General features: G+C 39.4%; 1 protein-coding gene across 1 annotated transcript in view; it reads right to left on the reverse strand.

Annotated features, from left to right (window-relative positions):
• VPS13B (vacuolar protein sorting 13 homolog B) overlaps nt 1-27,358 on the reverse strand; it is an 803,413-nt gene that overhangs the window by 146,542 nt on the left and 629,513 nt on the right. Inside the window, exons 37-38 of the mRNA XM_082674491.1 lie at nt 18,543-18,745; nt 149-356 (exon numbers count right to left, since the gene is read on the reverse strand). Of these exons, the coding sequence (XP_082530617.1) occupies nt 149-356; nt 18,543-18,745 (411 nt within the window). The remainder of the gene's footprint in view (nt 1-148; nt 357-18,542; nt 18,746-27,358) is intronic.

The following is a 27,358-nucleotide window of genomic DNA, read 5'->3' on the forward strand; positions in this document are numbered from 1 at the left end:
CTTAAGAGAGACTGAATGGCAATGTACTATTTTTGTACTGCAGGTATTGACTTACTTTTCAAGTGATCTTGATGTGTTATTATTTACTGAATGTGCAGGTAAAATAAACAAACACACACACAATCACACTGAAGCTATCGTTACTTACCAGCATCCTGTATATACTGAAACAGACCTGTCCGTAGGTCATCTGAACTTTGTTCACTTTTAAATATCTGATTGTTTTCCATAGGAGATGGAATTTGCGGCACTGTTTCAGAAACTTGCACTTCAAAATTTCCCTCCTCTTTAAGGTATCCATTGAGTAATTCATGTAGAAGAACTAGGCAATTCAAATGTTCTTGACCCCAGAAAACCTTTAAAATCATATGAAAAATTTTACTGGCTTTAACACAAACACTTCATGAGAATAATTAGGTACAATCATATTTGAATTAGTTCAAGGCTGTAATTACATTTAATTTAACTATTGATAATAATTAAACTATAATTTTTAAGAAGCAATTGACCTATGGGATGAAATTCTATTCTTGGGTAAATACATAAAAACAAGAAAATCAAGTATATCATATATTGTGTGGATAGCAATCAATTTTAAATGCTGAATTGATAATGAAATTATGTTTATGTGAGGTAATGTTTATGAATTAACTTAGCTAAGAGGGAAAAGAATATCCATTATAGTCTGAGAGACTATATGAAGATCCTTCTAGGCCAAAATGTTAATAATATTGTAGAACAGCTTCTACATTTTGTCATGAGGTTACATGAACACATCTTGATTATAGGGTTCCTTTCTTTGCACTTTCACTCTTCAGAAAAAAAAAAAGATGCTCAATGAACCTGAACTTAAAAGGCTCCCAACTTCAGTGTTTAGTGAGAAAGTGCCAACAAACAGTATTTCACAGCCCTTCAGAACCAACTGTACAGGAGCTACGGTACAGTTTCAGAACAAACTCTTGGTGTTACATCTAACAGAGAGGATCAAGTTCCCTTTTGCTGCATGTGAAGAATATTAGTCTATAATGGAAGTATGACCAGTAGGTAATAATGATTAATGTCAGAGACCATAAATTTTCAAAATATTAATTTCTCTGAATGTATTGGATAAAGGCAATACAACCATAATTTCTAAGAGGACCAGCTAATACGGCAAAGAAGAAAAGAATATACAGACGTAGAAAAGAATAAGCCTATGCTTTGTGGGCAAGTTTGAAACCCTCAGTTTAAGTCCTACTCTCTGGAATTAAGGCATCTCAGAAATAAAAGTAAGAGGTATGATACAAAGTCTATTTTTTTCTCATCAATCTTATTTTTATTGAATCCTGAAAAACAGAGATAGGTGAAAAGTCAAGTTGGGGAGTCAAACACTGTGCTCCAGGTTTTAAAATATCAAGAGAGTTTATAATGTAGAGATGATATACTTTGTCTTTGCTCTTATTGTTGTTTTTAATGTGGAGCTACTTTGCTGTCTTGGAAAAATGGTAATACAATTACTATTCTTGATAAAACAACACAAAATCACATGCTGAGTAAATCTATGAAAATTTATAACAGATACTGAAAATCTCAAAACCAATCAATGTAAAGCAGTAAGTTAGTGGGCTCCCCTACATCTACCTCTGTGTCACTAAGAAAACTGGTGAAAAAGGTGAGGCAAGACAACTTTTAGATGAAGACAAATTCATATTTAATATGCCTCCACTATTAACAAATTAGTCATTGCCATTTTCTATAACTCTGAATTCCTCAAGTTTTTAGATTTGTGTCAAATTTGGGGAACATCAAATCATATAAAGGATACACATTCAGGATAGCTTCAAGATGGCAGAGGAGTAAGATGTGGAGATCACCTTCCTCCCCACAACTACATCAAAAATACATGTACATGTGGAACAACTACAGAACACCTACTGAATGCTGGCAGAAGAACTCAGACTTCCCACAAGGCAAGAAACTCCCCACATACCTGGGTAGGGCAAAAGAAAAAAGAAAAAAAACAGAGACAAAAGAATAGGGATGAGACCTGCACCTCTGGGAGGGAGCTGTGAAGGAGGAAAAGTTTCCACAAACTAGGAAGCCCCTTCACTGGCAAAGACGGGGGGTGGTGGTGGGGAAGCTTTGGAGCCACGGAGGAGAGCGCAGCAACAGGGATGCAGAGGGCAAAGCTGAGAGATTCCCGCACAGAGGATCGGTGCCGACCAGCACTCACCAACCCGAGAGGCTTTTCTGCTCACCCGCCGGGGCGGGCGGGGAATGGGAACTGAGGCTCAGGCTTCGGAGGTCAGATCCCAGGGAGAGGACTGGGGTTGGTTGCGTGAACACAGCCTGAAGGGGGCTAGTGCGCCACAGCTAGCCGGGAGGGAGTCTGGGAAAATGACTGGAACTGCCTGAGAGGCAAGAGACCACTGTTTAGGGGTGCACAAGGAGAGGGGATTCAGAACACTGCCTAAACGAGTTCCAGAGATGGGAGCAAGCCGCAGCTATCAGCCCGGACCCCAGAGACGGGCATGAAATGCTAAGGCTGCTGCCGCCACCACCAAGAAGCCTGTGTGCAAGCACAGGTCACTGTGCACACCTCCCCTCCTGGGAGCCTGTGCAGTCCACCACTGCCAGGATCCTGTGATCCAGGGACAACTTCCCCGGGAGAACGTACGGCGCGCCGCAGGCTGGTGCAACCTCACTCCGGCTTCTGCCGCCACAGGCTTGCCCCGCATTCCGTACCCGTCCCTCCCCCTGGCCTGAGTGAGCCAGAGCCCCCTAATCAGCTGCTCCTTTAACCCAGTCCTGTCTGAGCGAAGAACACGCAGAGGTGGGGCCAAATCCAAAGCTGAAACCCAGGAGCTGTTCGAACAAGGAAGAGAAAGGGAAATTTTTCCCAGCAGCCTTAGGAGCAGTGGATTAAATCCCCACAATCAACTTGATATACCCTGCATCTGCGGAATACCTGGATAGACAACGAATCATCCCAAAATGGAGGTGGTGGACTTTGGGATCAACTGTAGACTTAGCGTTTGTTTTCTGCATCTAATTTGTTTCTGGTTTTATGTTTATCTTAGTTTGGTATTTACAGCTTATTATCACTGGTAGATTTGTTTATTGATTTGGTTGTTCTCTTCCTTTTTAAAAATTTTTAATGTATATATATATATATATTTTTTCCTTTTTCTCCTTTTGTGAGTGTGTATGTGTGTGCTTCTTTGTGTGACTTTGCCTGTATAGCTTTACTTTTACCATTTGTCTTAGGGTTCTGTCCGTCCTTTTTTTTTCTTGTATAGTTTTTAGAGCTTGTTATAATTGGTGGATTTGTTTTTGCATTTGGTTGCTCTCTCTTCCGTTTTTTTTTTTTACTACTTTAACATTTTTTTATATATAATAATATATATTTTTTATTTTAATAACTTTATCTATTTTTCCTTCTTTCTTTCTTTCTTTCTCTCCCTTTTCTTTTGAGCAGGGGTGGCTGACAGAGTCATGGTGCTTCAGCAGGGTGTCAGGCCTGAGCCTCTGAGGTGAGAGAGCCAAGTTCAGGACATTGGTCCACCAGATACCTCCTGGCCCCACGTAATATCAAACAGCGAAAGCTCTCCCAGAGATCTCCATCTCAGCGCTAAGACCCAGCTCCACTCAATGACCAGCACGCTAGAGTGCTGGACACCCTAAGCCAAACAACTAGCAAGACAGGAACACAACCCCACCCACTAGCAGAGAAGCTGCCTAAAATCATAGCAAGTTCAGAGACACTCCAAAACACACCACCGGATGTGGTCCTGCCCACCAGAAAGACAAGATCCAGCCTCATCCACCAGAACACAGGCACCAGTCCCTTCCACCAGGAAGCCTACACAACGCACTGAAACAAACAGCCACTGGGGCAGACACCAAAAACAACGGGAACTACGAACCTGCAGCCTGCAGAAAGGAGACCCCAAACACAGTAAGTTAAGCAAAATGAGAAGACAGAGAAATACACAGCAGATGAAGGCGCAAGTTAAAACCCACCAGACCAAACAAATGAAGAGGAAATAGGCAGCCTACCTGAAAAAGAATTCAGAATGATGATAGTAAAGATGATCCAAAATCTTAAAAATACAATGGAGAAAATACAAGAAACGTTTAACAAGGACGTAGAAGACCTTAAGAGCAAACAAACAATGATGAACAACACAATAAATGAAATTAAAAATACTCTAGATGGGATCAATAGCAGAATAACTGAGGCAGAAGAACGGATAAGTGACCTAGAAGATAAAACAGTGGAAATAACTACTGCAGAGCAGAATAAAGAAAAAGGAATGAAAAGAATTGAGGACAGTCTCAGAGACCTCTGTGACAACATTAAACACACCAACATTGGAATAATAGAGGTCCCAAAAGAAGAGAAAAAGAAAGGGACTGTGAAACTATTTGAACAGATTATAGTTGAAAACTTCCCTAATATGGGAAAGGAAATAGTTAATCAAGTCCAGGAAGAACAGAGAGTCCCATACAGGATAAATCCCAGGAGAAACATGCCAAGACACATATTAAGCAAAGTCCCCAAAATTAAATACAAACAAAAAATATTAAAAGCAGCAAGGGAAAAGCAACAAATAATATACAAGGGAATCCCCATAAGGTTAACAGCTGATCTTTGAGCAGAAACTCTGCAAGCCAGAAGGGAGTGGCAGGACATATTTAAAGTGATGAAAGAGAAAAACCTACAACCAAGATTACTCTACCCAGCAAAGGTCTCATTCAGATTCCATGGAGAAATTAAAAGCCTTACAGACAAGCAAAAGCTAAGAGAATTCAGCACCACCAAACCAGCTTTACAACAAATCCGAAAGGAACTTCTCTAGGCAGGAAACACAAGAGAAGGAAAAGACCTATGATAACAAACCCAAAACAATTAAAAAAATTAATAGGAACACACATATCAATAACTACCTAAAATGTAAATAGATTAAATGCTCCAACCAAAACACACAGACTGCGTGAAAAGATACAAAAACAAGACCTGTATATATGCTGTCTACAAGAGACCCACTTCAGACCTAGGGACACATATAGACTGAAAGTGAGGGGATGGAAAAAGATATTCCATGCAAATGGAAATGAAAGGAAAGCTGGAGTAGCAATTCTCATATCAGACAAAATAGACTTTAAAATAAAGACTATTACAAGAGACAAAGAAGGACACTACATAATGATCAAGGGATCAATCCAAGAAGAAAATATAACAATTGTAAATATTTATTCAAACAACATAGGAGCACCTCAATACTTAAGGCAAATGCTAACAGGGATAAAAGGGGAAATTGACAGTAACACAATCATAGTAGGGGACTTTAACATCCAACTTTCACCAATGGACATATCATCCAAAAAGAAAATAAATAAGGAAACACAAGATTTAAATGATACATTAAACAAGATGGAATTAATTGATTATTAATTAATTTACAGGACATTCCATCCAAAAACAACAGAATACACTTTCTTCTCAAGTGCTCATGGAACATTCTCCAGGATAGATCATATCTTGTGTCACAAATCCAGCCTTGGTAAATTTAAGAAAACTGAAATCATATCAAGTATGTTTTCAGACCACAACGTTATGAGACTAGATGTCAAGTACAGGAAAAATCTGTAAAAAATACAAACACATGGAGATTAGACAATACAATACTAAATAACCAAGATCTCACTGAAGATATCAAAGAGAAAATAAAAAAATACTTAGAAACAAATGACAATGAAAGCACGACAAAACAAAATCTATGGGAGGCAGCAAAAGCAGTTCTAAGAGGGAAGTTTATAGCAATACAATCCTCCCTCAAGAAAGAAGAAACATCTCAAATAAACCACCTAACCTTACACCTAAAGCAATTAGAGAAAGAAGAACAAAAAAACAGCAAAGATAGCAGAAGGAAAGAAATCATAAAGATCAGATCAGAAATAAATGAAATAGAAATGAAGGAAACAACAGCTAAGATCAATAAAACTAAAAGCTGGTTCTTTGAGAAGATAAACAAAATTGATAAACCACTAGCCAGACTCATCAAGAAAAAAAGGGAAAAGACTCAAATCAATAGAATGAGAAATGATAAAGGAGAAGTAACAACTAACACTGCAGAAATACAAAAGATCATGACGGATTACTACAAGCGACTCTATGCCAATAAAATGGACAACCTGGACGAAATGGACAAATTCTTACAAAAGCACAACCTGCTGAGACTGAACCAGGAAGAAATAGAAAATATAAAGAGACCAATCACAAGCACTGGAATTGACATGGTGATTAAAAATCTTCCAATAAACAAAAGCCCAGGACCAGAAGGATTCACAGGGGAATTCTATCAAACATTTAGAGGAGAGCTAACACTTAGCCTTCTCAAACTCTTCCAAAATACAGCAGAGGGAGGAACACTCCCAAACTCATTCTATGAGGCCACCATCACCCTGATACCAAAAGAAGACAAAGATGTCACAAAAAAACAAAACTACAGACAAATATCACTGATGAACACAAAAGCAAAAATCCTCAACAAAACAGTAACAAACAGAACCCAACAGCATGTTACCTTTTTTTTTATTTTTTTTTTTGCTGTACGCGGGCCTCTCACTGTTGTGGCCTCTCCTGTTGCGGAGCACAGGCTCCGGACGCGCAGGCTCAGTGGCCATGGCTCACGGGCCCAGCCGCTCCACGGCATGTGGGATCTTCCCGGACCGGGGCACGAACCCATGTCTCCTGCATCGGCAGGAGGACTCTCAACCACCAGCATGTTACTTTTAACGTAACGTGATCATACACCATGATCAAGTGGGGTTTATCCCAGGAATGCAAGGATTCTTCAATATATGGAAATCAATCAATGTAATAAACCACATAAACAAACTGAAGGAGAAAAACCATATGATCATCTCAATAGGTGCAGAAAATGCTTTCGACAAAATTCAACACCCATTTATGATAAAAGTTCTGCAGAAAGCAGGCATAGGGGGAACTTACCTTAACAAAATAAAGGTCATATATGACAAACCCAGAGCCAACATCATTCTCAATGGTGAAAAACTGAAACCATTTCCACTAAGATCAGAAACAAGACAAGGTTGCCCACTCTCAGCACTATTATTCAACACAGTTTCGGAAGTTTTAACTACAGCAATCAGAGAAGAAAAAGAAATAAAAGGAATCCACATCAGAAAAGAAGAAGCAAAGCTGTCACTGTTTGCAGATGACATGATACGATACATAGAGAATCCTAAAGATGCTACCAGAAAACTACTAGAGCTAATCAATGAATTTGGTAAAGTAGCAGGATACAAAAATTAATGCACAGAAATCTCTTGCATTCCTATACACTAATGATGAAAAGTCTGAAAGAGAAATTAAGGAAACACTCCCATTTACCATTGCAACAAAAAGAATAAAATACCTAGGAATAAACCTACCTAAGGAGACAAAAGACTTGTACACAGAAAACTATAAGACACTGAGGAAAGAAATTAAAGATGATACAAACAGTTGGAGAGATATAATGTGCCTTGAATAGGAAGAATCAACATTGTGAAAATGACTATACTACACAAAGCAACCTACAAATTGAATGCAATCCCTATCAAACTACCAATGGCGAGGCCTGAACCAAGATGGCAGCGTAGAAGGACGTGCTCTCACTCCCTTTTGTGAGAACACCAGAATCACAACTAGGTGCTGCACAATCATCGACAGGAAGATACTTGAACTCAACAAAAAAGATACCCTACATCCAAAGACAAAGGAGAAGCCACACTGAGATGGTAGGAGGGGTGCAATCACAGCAAAATGAAATCCCATAACTGCTGGGTGGGTGACTCACAGACTGGAGAACAATTATACCACAAAAGTCCACCCACTGGAGTAAAGGTTCTGAGCCCCATGTCAGACTTCCCAACCTGGGGGTCTGGCAACAGGAGAAGGAATTCCTAGAGAATCAGACTTTGAAGGCTAGTGCGATTTCATTGCAGGACTTAGACAAGACTGGGGAAAACAGAGACTCCACTCTTGGGGGGCACACACAAAGTAGTGTGTGCATCAGGACCCAGAGGAAGGAGCAGTGACCACAGAGGAGACTGAACCAGACCTACCTGCTAGTGTTGGAGGGTCTCCTGCAGAGGTGGGGGGTGGCTGTGGCTCACCATGGGGACAAGGACACTGGCAGAAGAAGTTCTGGGAAGTACTCCTTGGCGTGAAGCATCCCAGAGTCTGCCATTAGCCCCACCAAAGAGCCCAGGTAGGCTCCAGTGTTGGGTTGCTTCAGGCCAAACAACCAAAAGGAAGGGAATCCAGCACCACCCATCAGGATTCAAGCAAATTAAAGATTTACTGAGCTCTGCCCACCAGAGCAACAGTCAGCTCTACCTACCACCAATCCCTCCCACCAGGAAACTTGCACAAGCCTCTTAGATAGCCTCATCCACCAGAGGGCAGACAGCAGAAGCAAGAAGAACTACAATCCTGCAGCCTGTGGAACAAAAAACACATTCACAGAAAGGTAGACAAGATGAAAACGCAGAGGGCTATGTACCAGATGAAGGAACAAGATAAAACCCCAGAAAAACAAATAAATTAAGTGGAGATAGGGAACCTTCCAGAAAAAGAATTCAGAATAACGACAGTGAAGATGATCCAGGACCTCGGAAAAGGATGGAGGCAAAGATCGAGAAGATGCAAGAAATGTTTAACAAAGACCTAGAAAAATTAAAGAACAAACAAACAGAGATGAACAATACAGTAACTGAAATGAAAACTACACTAGAAGGAATCAATAGCAGAATAACTGAGGCAGAAGAATGGATAAGTGACCTGGAAGACAGAATGGTGGAATACACTGCTGCGGAACAGAATAAAGAAAAAAGAATGAAAAGAAATGAAGACAGCCTAAGAGACCTCTGGGACAACATTAAACGCAACAACATTCGCATGATAGGGGTCACAGAAGAAGAGAGAGAGAAAGGAGCAGAGAAAATTTTGAAGAGATTATAGTCGAAAACTTCCCTAACATGGGAAAGGAAATAGCCACCCAAGTTGAGGAAGCGCAGTGAGTCCCATACAGGATAAACTCAAGGAGAAACACGTCAAGACACATAGTAATCAAATTGGCAAAAATTAAAGAGAAAGAAAATTATTGAAAGCAGCAAGGGAAAAATGACAAATAACATACAAGGGAACTCCCATAAGGTTAACAGCTGATTTCTCAGCAGAAACTCTACAAGACAGAAGGGAGTGGCAAGATACACTTAAAGTGATGAAAGGGAAGAACCTACAACCAAGAGTACTTTACCCGGCAAGGATCTCATTCAGATTCGATGGAGAAATCAAAAGCTTTACAGAGAAGCAAAAGCTAAGAGAATTCAGCACCACCAAACCAGCTCTACAACAAATGCTAAAGGAATTTCTTCTCTAAGTGGGAAACACTAGAGAAGAAAAGGACCCACAAAAACAAACCCAAAACAATTAAGGAAATGGTAATAGGAACATACGTATCAATAATTACCTTAAATGTGAATGGATTAAATGCTCCAACCAAAAGACACAGGCTTGCTGAATGGATAAGAAAACAAGACCCATACATAGGCTATCTAAAAGAGACCCATTTCAGACCTAGGGACCCATATAGACTGAACGTGAGGGGATGGAAAAAGATATTCCATGCAAATGCAAATCAAAAGAAAAAAGCTGGAAGGCTTCCCTGGTGGTGCAGTGGTTGAGAGTCCGCCTGCCAATGCAGGGGACACGGGTTTGTGCCCCGGTCTGGGAAGATCCCACATGCCGTGGAGTGGCTGGTCCCATGAGCCATGGCCGCTGAGCACGCGCGTCCGGAGCCTGTGCTCGCAACAGGAGAGGCCACAACAGTGTGAGGCCCACATACCGCAAAAAAAAAAAAAAAAAAAAAAAAAAAAAAGAAAGCTGGAGTAGCAGCACTCATATCAGATCAAATAGACTTTAAAATAAAAATGTCACAAGAGACAAAGAAGGACACTACATAATGATCAAGCGATCAATCCAAGAAGAAGATATAACAATTATAAGTATATATGCACCCAACATAGGAGCACCTCAATATATAAGGCCACTGCTAACAGCTACAAAAGAGGGAATCGACAGTAATACAATAAGAGTGGGGGACTTTAACACCTCACTTACACCAATGGACAGATCATAAAAAATGAAAATAAATAAGGAAACAGAAGCTTTAAATGACAGAATAAACCAGATAGATTTAACTGGTATCTATAGGACATTCCATCCAAAAACAGCAGATTACACTTTCTTCTCAAGTGTGCACAGAACATTCTCCAGGATATATCACATCTTGGGTCACAAATCAAGCCTCAGTAAATTTAAGAAAATTGAAATCATATCAAGCAACTTTTCTGACCACAATGCTACGAGACTAGATATGAATTACAGGGAAAATAACTTAAAAAAAAGAAACACATGCAGGCTAAAGAATACATTACTAAATAACCAAGAGATCACTAAAGAAATCAAAGAGGAAATAAAAAAATACCTAGAGACAAATGACAATGAAAACATGATGATCCAAAACCTATGGGTTGCAGCAAAAGAGTTCTAAGAGGGAAGTCTATAGCTATACAAGCCTACCTCAAGAAACAAGAAAAATCTCTAATAAACAATCTAACCTTACACCTAAAGGAACTATAGAAAGAAGAACAAACAAAACCCAAAGTTAGCGAAAAGATTGAAATCATAAAGATCAGAGCAGAAATAAATGAAAAAGAAACAAAGAAAACAATAGCAAAAATGAATAAAAGTAAAAGCTGGTTCTTTGAGGAGATAAAGAAAATTGATAAACCATTAGGCAGACTCATCAAGAAAAAGAGGGAGAGGACTCAAATCAATAAAATTAGAAATGAAAAAGGAGAAGTTACAACAGACACTGCAGAAATACAAAGCATCTGAAGAGACTACTACAAGCAACTCTGTGCCAATAAAATGGACAACCTGGAAGAAATGGACAAATTCTTAGAAAGGTATAACCTTCCAAGACTGAACCAGGAAGAAATAGAAAATATAAACAGACCAATCACAAGTAATGAAATTGAAACTGTGATTAAAAATCATCCAACAAACAAAAGTCCAGGACCAGATGGCTTCACAGGTGGATTCTGTCAAACATTTAGAGAAGAGCTAACACCCATCCTTCTCAAACTCTTGCAAAAACTTGCGGAGGAAGGAACACTCCCAAACTCATTCTATGAGGCCACCATTACTCTGATACCAAAACCAGACAAAGATACTACAAAAAAAGAAAATTACAGGCCAATATCACTGATGAATATAGATGCAAAAATCCTAAACAAAATACTAGCAAAAGGAATTCAACAACATATTAAAAGAATCATACACCATGATCAAGTGGGATTTATCCCAGGGATGCAAGGATTCTTCAATATATGCAAATCAATGAATATGATACACCATATTAACAAATTGATTAACAATGTGACACACCATATTAACAAACTGAAATACCATATGATCATCTCAATAGATGCAGAAAAATCTTTTGAGAAAATTCAACACCAATTTATGATAAAAACTCTCCAGAAAGTGGGCATACAGGGAACCTACCTCAACATAATAAAGGCCGTATTTGATAAACCCACAGTAAACATCATTCTCAATGGTGAAAAACTGAAAGCATTTCCTCTAAGATCAGGAACGAGACAAGGATGTCCACTCTCACCACTATTATTCAACATAGTTTTGGAAGTCCTAGCCACAGCAATCAGAGAAAAAAAAGAAATAAAGGGAATACAAATTGGAAAAGAAGAAGTAAAACTGCCACTGTTTGCAGATGACACGATACTATACATAGAGAATCCTAAAGATGCCACCAGAAAACTACTAGAGCTAATTAATGAAACTGGTAAAAGTTGCAGGATACAAAATTAATACACAGAAATCTCTTGCATTCCTATACACTAATGATGAAAAATCTGAAAGAGAAATTAAGGAAACACTCCCATTTATCATTGCAAGTAAAAGAATAAAATACCTAGGAATCAACCTACCTAGGGAGACAAAAGACCTGTATGCAGAAGACTATAAGACACTGATGAAGGAATTAAAGATGATACCAACAGATGTAGAGATATACCATGCTTTTGGATTGAAAGAAGCAATATTGTGAAAATGACTATACTACGCAAAGTAATCTACAGATTCAATTCAATCCCTATCAAATTACCAATGGCATTTTTTACGGAACTAGAACAGAAAATCTTAAAATTTGTATGGTGACATCAAAGACCCCAAATAGCCAAAGCAGTCTTGAGGGAAAAAAATGGAGCTGGAGGAATCAGACTTCCTGACTTCAGACTATACTACAAAGCTACAGTAATCAAGACAATATGATAGTGGCACAAAAACAGAAACACACATCAATGGAACAAATAGAAAGCCCAGAGGTAAACCCACGCACCTATGGTCAACTAATCTATGACAAAGGAGGCAAGGATATACAATGAAGAAAAGACAGTCTCTTCAATAAGTGGTGCTGGGAAAACTGGACCACTACATGTAAAAGAATGAAATTAGAACACTCCCTCACACCATACACAAAAATAAACTCAAAATGTATTAGAGACCTTAATGTTAGATCGGACACTCTAAAACTCTTAGAGGAAAACATAGGAAGAACACTCTTTGACATAAATCACAGCAAGATATTTTTTGATCCACCTCCTAGAGTAATGGAATTAAAAACAAAAATAAACAGATGGGACCTAATGAAACTTAAAAGCTTTTGCCCAGCAAAGGAAACCATAAACAAGATGAAAAGACAACCCTCAGAATGGGAGAAAATATTGCAAACGAATCAATGGACAAAGGATTAATCTCCAAAATATATAAACAGCTCATGCAGTTCAATATTAAAAAAAAAACCCAATCCAAAAATGGGCAGAAGATCTAAATAGACATTTCTCCAAAGAAGATATACAGATGGCCAAGAAGCATATGCAAAGCTGCTCAACATCCCTATTAGAGAAATGCAAATCAAAACTACAATGAGGTGTCTCCTCACACCAGTTAGAATGGGCATCATCAGAAAATCTACAAACAACAAATGCTAGAGAGGGTGTGGAGAAAAGTGAACCCTCTTGCACTCTTGGTGGGAATGTAAATTGATACAGCCACTATGGAGAACAGTATGGAGGTTCCTTAAAAAACTAAAAATAGAATTACCATATGGTCCAGCAATCTCACTACTGGGCATATACCCAGAGAAAACCATAATTCAAAAAGACACATGTACTCCAATGTTCATTGCAGCACTATTTACAATAGCCAGGTCATGGAAGCAACCTAAATGTCCATCAACAGACGAATGGATAAAGAAGATGTGTTACATATATACAATGGAATATTACTGAGCTATAAAAAAGAATATAATTGGGTCATTTGTTGAGATGTGGATGGATCTAGAGAGTGTTATAGAGTGAAGTAAATCATAAAGAGAAAAACAAATATCGTATATTAACACATCTATGTGGAACCTAGAAAAATGGTAGATGAACTGGTTTGCAGGGCAGAAATTGAGACACAAATGTAGAGAACAAAAGTATGGACACCAAGGGGGGAAAGCCGCGGGGTGGTGGTGGTGGTGGTGGTGTGATGAATTGGGCAATTGGGATTGACATGTATACATTGATGTGTATAAAATTGATGATTAATAAGAACGTGCTGTATAAAAAAATTAAATTAAATTAAATTAAAAAAAAAAAAGAAAAGTGAGGAATTCACCTAGATCTATTAGGCAAAATGTGTGATAAACCCTTGGTATGACTTTCCTAGCCCTGAGAGATCTTTTAAAAGTTCAGTATGAGACTCCTTATCAAAATTTCACACACACACATAAGAATTCTATATCATCAATTATAGTTATATAAATCATCAGGCCAAGTTTACTGAGACCAGACTTATTTTGCAAACAAACTACTCTTAATTTGGTTACATTTGGTAAAAATGACGGTAATTTTAGAGAGAAAAAGATTGTTTCAGTGAATATTAAATTCTGGTTTTGTTAATGGAGGGTCTGTATTTATTAAGACTTACCTCCTAGGTAGTTCCCTGCTGTCATGCTATATTAATGTAAAGTTTAATTGAAGGACACTCTAAGTTTGTTTCTGAAGTTTATCTTAGTAATCTATCTTTGAATGAAGATCAGATGCCCCAGGACCTGGAACCAGGAGATTGTGCATGCTAAAACAGACATAATTTAAAGACTATCTCCAACCTGGTCGGAAGGACACTTTTCAGGTACTCTTAACTAGCTGATGAACAGTGAAACTGAAGGGAATGACTCCTGGATTAATTACCACTCACAAAGGGCCCCTGCAGTGGACTGGCCTATGGAGAGTGTGGTTGACCTCAAAATCACCTTAAAACAATGCTCAAACAAAAGAGAAACTACCCTCATACTAGGATGAGAAGAAGACGACATCAGAAGTAGACAGCTTGCTCAAGATTCTGGACCTAACTCGTATGATCATTTATAATGTTTTCTTGACTTCTTGGACCCTTGCATATGAATCAAATGTTTTCCTATCATGGGCATGATCCTATGCTAGTTTTTTTTTTTTTTTTTCCTATGCTAGTTTTAAAAGTCAATCCAGTTGTTGGGTTTGTGGCCAATTACCTGTGTCTAGTACTTCTGGGTTACCTTGGTGGATTTCTCTACTCCAAGGCTCTAATTGGTTGGCTCTTAGGAAATTTATTCTAGAAGAGAGAAATTATAGTCCTATTTAGGCCACTATTAATATTAGTAGGTGGGATCCCCTCACCTAGCCAATTAATGATCCTACTCTGACTCTGGCCATAAATTTTTCTTTATTACTCAGGCTCAATCATAGCAACAAGCAAAATTTCAGCCAAGGAATAAGACCTCCCACAATTATGGGATGGATTTATGTAGTTAACACCAGGCCATGGTAATTTAAGTTTAAAGGCTCCTCTATGTTGGGAACAATTAAATCATAGTAAGGATAATCAGTCTAGTAACACTAGGAAACTGAGCTGGGTGTCTTATGGACAGTGCCAATATAAAATTTACCTTAAAGATAAGGATTGGTACAGAACAGACTAAGTGAGACAACCTGGGATATACTGGGCCACACTTAATGGAAGCTTGCTTAATTCTTACTTATGACTTCACTACTACTGCTAGCTATGTTATTTGTATTTCACCTGTTTTACAAAATTGTTGTTTCTTACATTACCAAATGTGTGACTAAGCCTGTCATCAAATGATGATATATGGTTCCATGTAAGATCAATGATGGTAATAGTGTAACTCTAGATATGGGAAGAAGCAACAAGAGGGAATATTTTCCTGGACTGTAAGAGACTAGTAAGACAGGTGGTCCAGAGACTTTTTGGCTACTCCTGTGGCCTAGTCCAGTAAGAGCACATTGAGTAGCCTACCAGAAAACTCTTTTCCAGGCCTTGGAATGAGCATTCCTAGCCCCATGGATTGAAATGGTCATGAAATGCCCCCCCAAACCATGGTCAAATTTATGACCATGAAGGGGCCCTGCTGACTGGAAAGCAGCACTTGCCATTGGCACTTGCTGTCTGTCTCTACAAAGATTAAAACATGAGCCACTGCAGCTGCTGACCTTCAATACCCCCTGAAAGGAGTTCACAGTTGACATCAGGAATGAGGCAGTCTGTTCCCTGGGAAAAACTGGCAGAACAGGCCTTCAGACAGTTAGATATTTTCAGGAGAAGATTTTTTGAGCCGAAATTCTTGCATCTTCTCATACCTAGAGAAACACTAACATCATTAACGGTGACATCTGCTTTGGCTATAAAGGAGAATATTACAATTAAAAGTCAAAATGGAAAAAAAAAAACCCAACAAAAAACAAACTACCAATGGCATTTTTCACAGAACTAGAACAAAAACTTTCACAATTTGTATGGAAACACAAAAGACCCCAAATAGCCAAAGCAGTCTTGAGAAAGAAAAACAGAGCTGGAGGAATCAGGCTCTTGGATTTCAGACTATACTACAAAGCTACAGTAATCAAGACAGTATGGTACTGGCACAAAAACAGAAATATAGATCAACGGAACAGGATAGAAAGCCCAGAGATAAACCCACACAATATGGTCATCTTATTTTTGATAAAGGAGGCAAGAATATACAATGGATAAAAGACAGTCTCTTCAATAAGTGGTGCCAGGAAAACTGGGGAGCTACACGTAAAAGAATGAAATTAGAACACTCCCTAACGCCATACACAAAAATAAACTCAAAATGGATTAAAGACCTAAATGTAAGGCCAGAAACTATAAAACTCTTAGAGGAAAACATAGGCAGAACACTCTGACATAAATCACAGCAAGATCCTTTTTGAACCACCTCCTAGAGAAATCGCAATAGAAACAAAAGTAAACAAATGGGATCTAATGAAACTTAAAGCTTTTGCACAGCAATGAAAACCATAAACAAGATGAAATGACAACCCTCAGAATGCGAGAAAATATTTGCAAATGAAGTAACTGACAAAGGATTAACCTCCAAAATACACAAGCAGCTCATGCAGCTCAATATCAAAAAAACAAACAACCCAGTCCAAAAATGGGCAGAAGACCTAAATAGACATTTCTCCAAAGAAGATATACAGATTGCCAACAAACACATGAAAAGATGCTCAACATCACTAATCATTAGAGAAATGCAAATCAAAACTACAATGAGGTATCACCTCACATGGGTCAGAATGGCCATCATCAGAAAATCTACAAATAATAAATGCTGGAGAGCGTGTGGAGAAAAGGGAACCCTCTTGTACTGTTGGTGGGAATGTAAATTGATACAGCCACTATGGAGAACAGTACGGAGGTTCCTTAAAAGACTAAAAATGGACCTACCACATGACCCAGCAATCCCACTACTGGGCATATATACCCTGAGAAAACCATAATTCAAAAAGAGTCATGTACCAGAATGTTCATTGCAGCTCTATTTACAATAGCCAGGACTTGGAAGCAACCTAAGTGTCCATCAACAGATGAATGGATAAAGAAGATGTGGCACATATATACAATGGAATATTACTCAGCCATAAAAAGAAACGAAAGTGAGTTATTTGTAGTGAGGTGGATGGACCTAGAGTCTGTCATACAAAGTGAAGTAAGTCAGAAAGAGAAACACAAATACCGTACGCTAACACATATATATGGAATCTAAAAAAAAAATGGTTTTGACAAACCTAGGGGCAGGACAGGAATAAAGACGCAGATGTAGAGAATGGACTTGAGGACATGGGGAGGGGGAAGGGTAAGGTGCAACGAAGTGAGAGAGTGGCATTGACAATATATATACTACCAAATGTAAAATAGATAGGTAGTGGGAAGCAGCTGCATAGCACAGGGAGATCAGCTCAGTGCTTTGTGCCCACCTAGAGGGGTGGGATAGGGAGGGTGGGAGGGAGGCGCAAGAGGGAGGGGACATGGGGATATACGTATGCATTTAGCTGATTCACTTTTTATACAGCAGAAACTAACACAACATTGTAAAGCAATTATACTCCAATAAAGATGTTAAAAAAAAAAGAGAACACATTCACATTCTATCCAAATAGAAAATTATCAAGAAATAAGTTGGATACCCTCACAAATTCAATACTTGGCTGCAAATCAAATGCATAAAAGGTTGCAATGTAAGGTTATATATTATGTTAGCCATCAGACATCATAATAGCTAACGACCTGTCATTAGGAAATGGTTCTTAAATTATTGCTGATGACACTGCTTGAGACAGGCTGACTACTTTGTAATTTGAAAAGTCTACACATAGAAAAAAGTTTATTGACTCAGAAATTCCAAACATGTCCACACAAAACTTGTACACAAATGTTCATAGCAGCATTGCTCATAATAGCTAAAAGTGGAAAGAATCTAAACAACCATTAATTGCTGAATGGATAAATAAAATGAGGTATATCCATACAATGGAGTATTACTTGGTCATAAAAAGGAATAAAGCAGTGGCACCTGCAAAAACATGAATGAACCTTGAAAACATTATGCTAAGTGAAAGAAGCCATTCACAAAAGACCACATTTCATATGATTCCATTTACATGAAATGTCCAGAAAAGTCAAATATATAGAGACAGGAAATAGTTAGTGGTTGCCTAGTTCTGGAGAGGGAACTGGAGGATAATGGGGAGTGAATGCTAATGGATAAAGGGTTTTGGAGGTGGGTGTGTGAAAATGTTTTAAAATGGATTGTTGTGATGACCACACGACTGTGAATATAGTAAAAAACCACTGAATCGTATTCTTTAATTAGGTGAACTGTATGGTTTGTGAATTATATCTCAATAAAGCTGTTAAAAAAGTTTAGTAAAACAGCAATCTGACAATACCCTTTTCTCACCACACCAAGATTTAAAATTTAATGAAACAGTTCAAACAATGAACAAAGACTAGTTTAAAACTTATGGGAAAAATGGGGCCAATCCCAACAGACCTGCAGCAGACCTCCTCTTAAATCAATGGATATTTTTGGTATGGACTGTTCTGGGCCTGGATTGCCACTGTGTTTACACCATTTAGCTTCCAGATTGGCAGTAGCACAACATGGTCCTATCAGAATCCGACTTCTTTCTTTGAGACTTGTTTTAAGGAGAAAATCATTTACACTGAGTAGAAATGACGATCCAAGAATTACACCTGGAAAAAAAAAAAAGAAGGGATGAAGAGGGGTATATGTTATAATTCTTGCTTCTCAAAGAAAAAGTATGTTTGGGTAAGAACTATCTGCATTTTTTAAGAGTATTAACTCATCCTTTGTCAGAGTTTTCTTTTCAGTTGGCTTTTCCCCACAGTTTCATGCCATTTATATAGAATTCTAGTTATGAAGCAGGTATACCTCACTCACATTCCTAACAAAGCAATATTTGCCAAAACGTTATGACTTTTTCCATGTGTGAGCACTTTAAGTTTTATGGGTAGAGACATTTTCATTAAATTGTGCAAGTTTTTCAAACACTACATTTAAGAATGAGAACAACTGCTTCATTTGTCTATTGTTAACATGATGGGAGAGGGCAATTTTCTGTGATTTCTTGTAGTAACAGAATACAGTATATTACTTTGAGAGACACTCAAGTTTTTGACTGGCCCATGTTAAAATTCAAAACAATCAAAATATATAACATGTGTTTTCTAAAAATTTTAGTTTAATCCAAACTTCACACATCATAACCACTTGAAGTTTACAAAGTCTTAAAAACAGATAGTGGCAGGTTAGATTTATGAGAAAAACTATATGCTATAGTTCAAAGTAAATATACCCAGAAAAGGAATACACTTTAAAATGTAGCTTTTCTTTTGAACTTAAACTTGAAGTGTAGATCAAAACCTTTTCATAAAACCAATGGCACACTTTAAGATATTTCGATGCAAAGTTAGAGTGGTGGGGTTAACTTTCCCCTAAGGAGCTCATATTCTGAATTGTCATTGTGAATATTGAATTTCACCAGACCACGTATGTAATGCCCATGGCTTATTTTTCTAATGATATTTGATCCTTAAAAGAGATGAAAGAGGGAGTCAAGATGGCATACTAGGAGGACGCGGAATTCCTGTCTCCTCACAACTAGGGCACCTACCAGGTACTGGTGGGGGATCACGGACACTTAAGGGGATGGGAGAAACCCCCAGTGACGGGGTAGGACATGGGTGCGGGGGGAGTGAAGGGGGAGGAGAAGTGGAGGTGGGGTGGGACCGGCGCCCCTGAGGGGCTGCTGGGGGAGGGGAAGGGATCCCAAGACGGAAGCGGGAAATTGGGGAACCATTGGGAGGGCAGAGGATCAAAAGGGAGCATGGCTAGGTTTCCCCTGCCTACTTGGACCCCTAGGAACCTGCTGAGATCCCGGGCCTGATCCTTTGCTGACAGAGGCCCCTCCAGCCACGAGGGTCCTGAAGGAGTGGGAGCGAGGGAAGGGGGAGCAAAAGTAAAGGCCAGACCTCTGGGACCAGCACCCCTGAGGGGTAGCAGGGGGAGGGGAGGAGTTCCTACATCCAGAGGGACGCACCCACAGTTAGGGGTCCAGTGGCCACGGGGGAGACCCTGGGGAAGACGGTGGGGGGGGCATGAAGGAACAGAAGGGAACGGGGCCTGCTTTCCCTGTCCACTTAGGCACTGGGAAGCCTGTTGGGCTCCTGGGCCTAACCCTCTGCCTTTGGAGCCTTCCTCTTGCCGTGCAGAGCCCGAGCCCTGCCCCTACACCCCACCCAGGGCCCTACCTCTACATTTGGAGACCCCCTCCAATGAGCTGAGCCTAAACCGAACACAAACACCCTCACTCAGGGCCCTACCTCCAAACTCAGGAACCCCACACTACAGAGGCCCTCCTTTCCACATCCTGCCTCCCCACCTTCCACAGGTCCTAAGCAGAGGCCCCGCCCCACGCTTGAACGTCGCCCCCCCCACCCACCTAGGTCCCGCCCCACCCAAAGCCCCATCCCTGCCTAAGTTCCACCCCCCACCTAAACTCTGCCCCCATAGGTAAGGCTTTTTTTTTTTTTTTTTTGCGGTATGGGTGCCTCTCACTGTTGTGGCCTCTCCCGTTGTGGAGCACAGGCTCCGGACGCGCAGGCTCAGCAGCCATGCCTCACGGGCCTAGCCGTTCTGCAGCATGTGGGATCTTCCCGGACTGGGGCATGAACCGGTGTCCCCTGCATCGGCAGGCGGACTCTCAACCACTGCGCCACCAGGGAAGTCTGGCTGTTTTTTTTTTTAACATCTTTACTGGAGTACAATTGCTTTACAGTGGTGTGTTAGTTTCTGCTTTATAATAAAGTGAATCAGCTATACATATACATATATCCCCATATCTCCTCCCTCCTGCATCAAAAAATTTCACAATTTGGGGCTTCCCTGGTGGCGCAGTGGTTGAGTCCGCCTGCCGATGCAGGGGACACGGGTTCGTGCCCCAGTCCGGGAAGATCCCACATGCCGCAGAGTGGCTGGGCCCGTGAACCATGGCCGCTGAGCCTGCGTGTCCGGAGCCTGTGCTCCACAACAGGAGAGGCCACAACAGTGAGAGGCCTGCGTACCGCAGAAAGAAAACAAAAACAAAAACAAAAACAAAGATAAAGCGACCATATGTGCGTGGGTTTATCTCTGGGCTTCTATCCTGTTCCATTGATCTGTATTTCTGTTTTTGTGCCAGTACCATACTGTCTTGATTACTGTAGCTTTGTAGTATAGTCTGAAGTCAGGGAGCCTGATTCCTCCAGCTCCATTTTTCTTTTTCAAGATTGCTTTGGCTATTTGGGGCCTTTTGTGTTTCCATACAAATTGTGATATTTAATTTTTTTTTTTTTTTTGCAGTACACGGGCCTCTCACTGTTGTGGCCTCTCGCGCTGCGGAGCACAGTCTCTGGACGCGCAGGCTCAGCGGCCATGGCTCACGGGCCCAGCCGCTCAGCGGCATGTGGGATCCTCCCAGACCAGGGCACGAACCTGTGTCCCCTGATCGGCAGGCGGACTCTCAACCACTGCGCCACCAGGGAAGCCCTTCGCTTTATCTTTGATAAAGGAGGCAAGAGTATACAATGGAGGAAAGACAGCCTCTTCAATAAGTGGTGCTGGGAAAACTGGACAGCTACATGTAAAAGAATGAAATTAGAACACTTCCTAACACCATATACCAAAATAAACTCAAAATGGATTAAAGACCTAAATGTAAGACCAGATACTATAAAACTCTTAGAGGAAAACTTAGGCAGAACACTCTATGACATAAATCATGGCAAGATCCTTTTTGACCTATCCCCTAGAGAAATGGAAATAACAAAAATAAACAAATGGGATCTAATGAAACTTAAAAGCTTTTGCACAGCAAAGGAAACCATAAACAAGACGAAAAGAAAACCTTCAAAATAGAAGAAAATATTTGCAAACGAAACAACTGACAAAGGATTAATCTCCAAAATATACAAGCAGCTCATGCAGCTCAATATCAGAAAAACAACCCAGTCCAAAAATGGGCAGAAGACCTAAACAGACATTTCTCCAAAGAAGATATACAGATTGCCAACAAACACATGAAAAGATGCTCAACATCACTAATCATTAGAGAAATGCAAATCAAAACTACAATGAGGTATTACCTCACACCGGTCAGAATAGCCATCATCAAAAAATCTACAAACAATAAATGCTGGAGAGGGTGTGGAGAAAAGGGAGCCCTCTTGCACTGTTGGTGGGAATGTAAACTGATACAGCCACTATGGAGAACAGTATGGAGGTTCCTTAAAAAACTGAGAACAGAACTACCATACGCCCCAGCAATCCCAGTACTGGGCATATATCCTGAGAAAACCGTAATTCAAAAAGAGATATGTACCACAATGTTCACTGTAGCACTATTTACAATAGCCAGGACATGGAAGCAACCTAAGTGCCCATCGACAGATGAATGGATAAAGAAGATGTGGCACATATTTACAATGGAATATTACTCAGCCATAAAAAGAAATGAAATTGAGTTATTTGTAGTGAGGTGGATGGACCTAGAGTCTGTCATACAGAGTGAAGTAAGTCAGAAAGAGAAAAACAAATACCGTACGTTAACCCATATATATATGGAAGCTAAAAAAAAAAAAAAAAAAAAAAGGTTCTGATGAACCTAGGGGCAGGACAGGAATAAAGACAAAGATGCAGAGAATGAAATTGAGCACACGGGGAGGGGGAAGGGTAAGCTGGGACGAAGTGAGAGAGTGGCATGGACATATATATATACTACCAAATGTAAAATGGATAGCTAGTGGGAAGCAGCTGCATAGCACAGGGAGATCAGATCGGTACTTTGAGACCACCTAGAGGGGTGGGATAAGGAGGGTGGGAGGGAGATGCAAGAGGGAGGGGATATGGGGATATACGTATAGCATATAGCTGATTTACTTTGTTATACAGCAGAAACTAACACAACATTGTAAAGCAATTATACTCCAATAAAGATGTTAAAGAAAAAAAAAAAGAGAGAGATGAAAGATTAAAAAACACCTTAGGCCCACACCATACACGTTTCAAAGTAGAGTACCCACGTTGGCCTTTCAACTCTGCGGAGACTTGAAAACTGCATATATGTTGTATGTTCCTACTGTAGAAATAAGATACACAACTTCTAAGCTTCCATAGAGGACAATCACACTCACAAAAGCATTAGGGTTAAGACTTTTGTTAAAAATTATGATGGTAGGGGCTTCCCTGGTGGCGCAGTGGTTGAGAGTCTGCCTGCCGACGCAGAGGACACGGGTTCGTGCCCCCGTCTGGGAAGATCCCACATGCCGCGGAGCGGCTAGGCCCATGAGCCATGGCCGCTGAGCCTGCGCGTCCAGAGCCTGTGCTCTGCAACGGGAGAGGCCACAACAGTGAGAAGCCCGCGTACCGCAAAAAAAGAAAATAGAAAAAATAGAACAGTAAATAAAAAAATTGAAACAGGCCCTCAAATACCCAAAAATCAAAAATTATCTTTATTAATGGAGCTTAGAACTTAAGTCACAATTTCTGAGTTAACTGCATTACATTTCCTAAAATATTTACTTCTCAACAGTAAGTACTTGCTAAATGAAACACACCAATTCATTATTCAAAAATTTGTCATAATGGGAGTATACAAGTATAGGCTTAATTCAGTACAGTCATCTAGCAAATGAGCATTAAGGGAATGTCAGAATTACGATACCCTTTGTTCTCAAATACATGCATCTTCGTATTACCCTGCAATAAAATACCCAATTATCTGGTGGTAATGTTAATGTGAATGCTCTATTGGTCCCTCACACGAGAAGTGTTTAATATCAAAGCTCTCCTAGGGTTTTTTAAAAATCTTATTTAATGTTCATCATTCTCATCAGGCACCCACATTGGATAATTGAACTTTGACGGTTCACTCTTAGATAGGTTTCCAAGACTTACCAATTTCTGTATCATTTTACCCAACTCTATTATTTTAAAACATGAAGGAAGAGAGACCTTAGTAATCTAAGTGACTGAAAGGGAAGATCACACCACCTTCACCAGTAGAGTGTGACCATCCCGGAGGCAAGGACCATCTTATGCAGTATAGGACTAGTCAAGACAATAGTTATTCAGGACATATCCTACTGTACTAAATGACAGTTTAAAATCTGATCCTATTTTCAGCTGTCACAATATATTTCTTAATTGACAGGCAGGAAAGAAAAGTGCTTAAATCTTTGCCATTCTTCATTTTGCATCATTGTATCACAGAATAGTAATGCTGGATGGAAGAGATCTTAGAAGCCATCTTTCCAAGTCCCTTCCTCTAAAAAAAAAAAAAAGAAAAAAAAAACGAAACCCTTTTTATTTTGAAATAATGTTAGATCTACCTAGAAGTTGCAAAAATATACAGAGTTCTCACGTATCTTTCACCCAGCTATGTAACTATAGTACAAACACTGAAATCAGGAAATTCACTTTGGCATAACACTATTAAGTAATCTACAGATTTTATTTAAATTTAGCCATTTTCTTCACTAATCTCCTTCTTCTGGTCCAGGATGCAATCTAGGATCCTTAGTCTCCTTTAATCAGTGACAGACCCTCTAGCTTTTTCTTTGTCTTTCATGACCTTGAGTCTCTTCAATAGTCCAGGCCAATTATTTTGCAGAATATCTTTCAATTTGGGTTTATCTGATGTTCTCCCTTTAGAAGAAGGTTATATGCATTTTTGGCCAGAATACCAGAGAAGTGATACCCTTCTCAGTGCATGGGGAAAGTGATATTGATGTTTTACTACTTGCTGGTAATACTAATGTTCATCACATGGCTAAAGTGGTGTCTGCCAGATTTCGCCACTGTGAAGTGGTTATTTTTCCATTTGTAGACAATAAGTATCCTGTGGAGAGATATCTGAAGATTATGCAAATATCCTCTATTACATCAAACTTTTACCCATTAATGTTAGCATCCATTAATGCTTCTTGCCTGCAACAATTATTACTGTGGTGTGTGGTAATGTTGATTTCCTATTTCTCTTACTCTTCTACAATTATTAACTAGTATTCTATAGTAAAAAGAGCTGTCCCTTCTACTCTATTTATTAGTTCAATTATTTATCTATACCAGTATGGACTCATAGATATTTATTTTATGGGTCCTAATCTAATACTATCTTTATTTTACTTTGTTGCTTAAATTGAACCAGCTTTGGCCATTGGGAACCCCTCCAAGCTGGTTCCTGTGTCACTGTGATATACCCCTATCATTTTTTGAGAGCTTCTTTACTTTCTGGCCACAAGATGTTTCAGGCTCAGTTGTATTTTTCCCATCCCATCTCTGGCATCAGTCATTTCTCCAGAGCTTTGGTTTCTTTTGCTGAAGAATGGCATCTCGAAACCAAAATCTGGGTGGTAGGTATGCTCATTGCTACTAGGGTATCACTGTTTCTAGGGCCTCTCAGCAGAGAGGGCTAAGAAGTATATGTGCGTCTACTGCCCATGTATACACACACATCTATATTACTGTATCTATCAGTAAATATATTAAAAATCATGAATTCATACTGATACCTCTGGTTCTAATCCAAAACCACAGGATTTGGTTTCTAGCCTATTCCCTTTTCTTATTTGTAATCTCTTCCTACAACAGTGAGAAACCTGCAGAGTACTGCTTCTGATGTGTTGATGTCTGATCATCCCTAAAACATCACTTTGGAGAGAGTGGTCAAAATTAAAGCAAAAGAACTAAGACAGAAACAAAGGACAACTTTATTAAAGCAAAGGTAATTATCTATCAAAGAAAAGACTATCAAAAGCAAGGGCTGATATTTATCCCTAGAAGTCTCATTAAGAATGGGCTTGACAGCATTTTTTCTGGAGCATACAGAAGAACGAGATTACCTTTCTCCTCTATAGCACTTTTCATTTATACGAAGATATTTGTAAGCATATGATAAAATCTACTTTGTAGAAGTAACTTAATACATACAGAATCTGAACCTTACTGGATATTTCTACTGTGCAGCAATGGCCTCAAAATACTGATATTGTACTAAGTTTCTGAGGTCTTGCCTTAAAACTAGAACTGGAATGACAAAATTTGCATCATGATTCCTTACCGTATATTCCTCAGAAAGTGCCTATCCCTTCTCAAAGAAGAACGTGAGTAGGGTTGGTGGAAGGTCCTTCTTAACTCCCGAAAGTTACACAACTAGAAGTATTGATATTTATTAGCTAGGGTGAGGAGGGATATAAGAAAAAAATTCTAGACTTGCATTTTTACATAAAAACAATCAAAATGTTGACAGTTTTTGTGTAACTGTGTACACTGTTAAACACATGAACATTTTCCTACTGTCATACAAATTCTATTCTTTCTTGCTCGGGTAGAGAGAATGAGATACCTAGAATTCTCAGGAGAGTAAAGGTAAAGGTAGGGACTGAGACCTTGGGAAAATGGCCTAGAAACAGGAAGCCAATGGTCGGGCAAACATTTGGGAGCCTGAAACAAGAAGAAAGAAGGTGGGTCAGACCCAGGTGAGCACTGAGGAGGGCAGGAGGAGACACAATGTGCCTGAAATACAAGAGACTTTACAGTTGAGGCAGGCACTGACCCAGCTACAGCTATATTCCAGCAATAGCAGAATTTAACGACTGGTTTTCTAGAAAGTAGACTAGTAGGCCTAGGAACCTGCCGAAATTTCTAGATTTTCAGGTTTGATACTCTCTGGAGTTTGATCTGGTTCAAGGATGAACATGAGGCTTAATGAAAACCAATGAGGTACAATAATACTTTGGGGAGAGTAACCTTTCCTCTTGGTTTCCGGTTTTGAAGGCAAGAAAATGAAGGTGTTAGAGCTGCTGGCTGTCACCATGTGTCAGCTATTTCAGTGAACTTCTTTACTATAATGGCTTTAAGGATAATTTCTTATGATGGTATCCATAACCATGCCTAATTTCTTAAATAAGTGCTACTCCCATGCTTCTGTCTATAAGGAATTTGGATATACTGGATCACCTCCAACTTGATATTTATGCATGCATGCATTACTCATTCAACCAACGTTTACTGGTTATCTACCATATATTGGGTATATACAAAGATAAAGTGAACAATTTGCAATTCTCTTTCACATTACAAGATTTTCCCTTTTTTAGCCTCAAGTTCTGAAATCTCAGTAAGCATTAGAGGGAAAAAAAGACAACCAACAACATTTATAATTTTGACTCTGTTCAGCAAGTGAACTGTTGAAAAACACAAATACTTCCCTAATCATACAAACACTTTTGTTTTTTGCTTTTTATTCA

Source organism: Grampus griseus (assembly GCF_964374135.1).
Source record: "Grampus griseus genome assembly, chromosome: 17".
Lineage (NCBI taxonomy): Eukaryota > Metazoa > Chordata > Mammalia > Artiodactyla > Delphinidae > Grampus > Grampus griseus.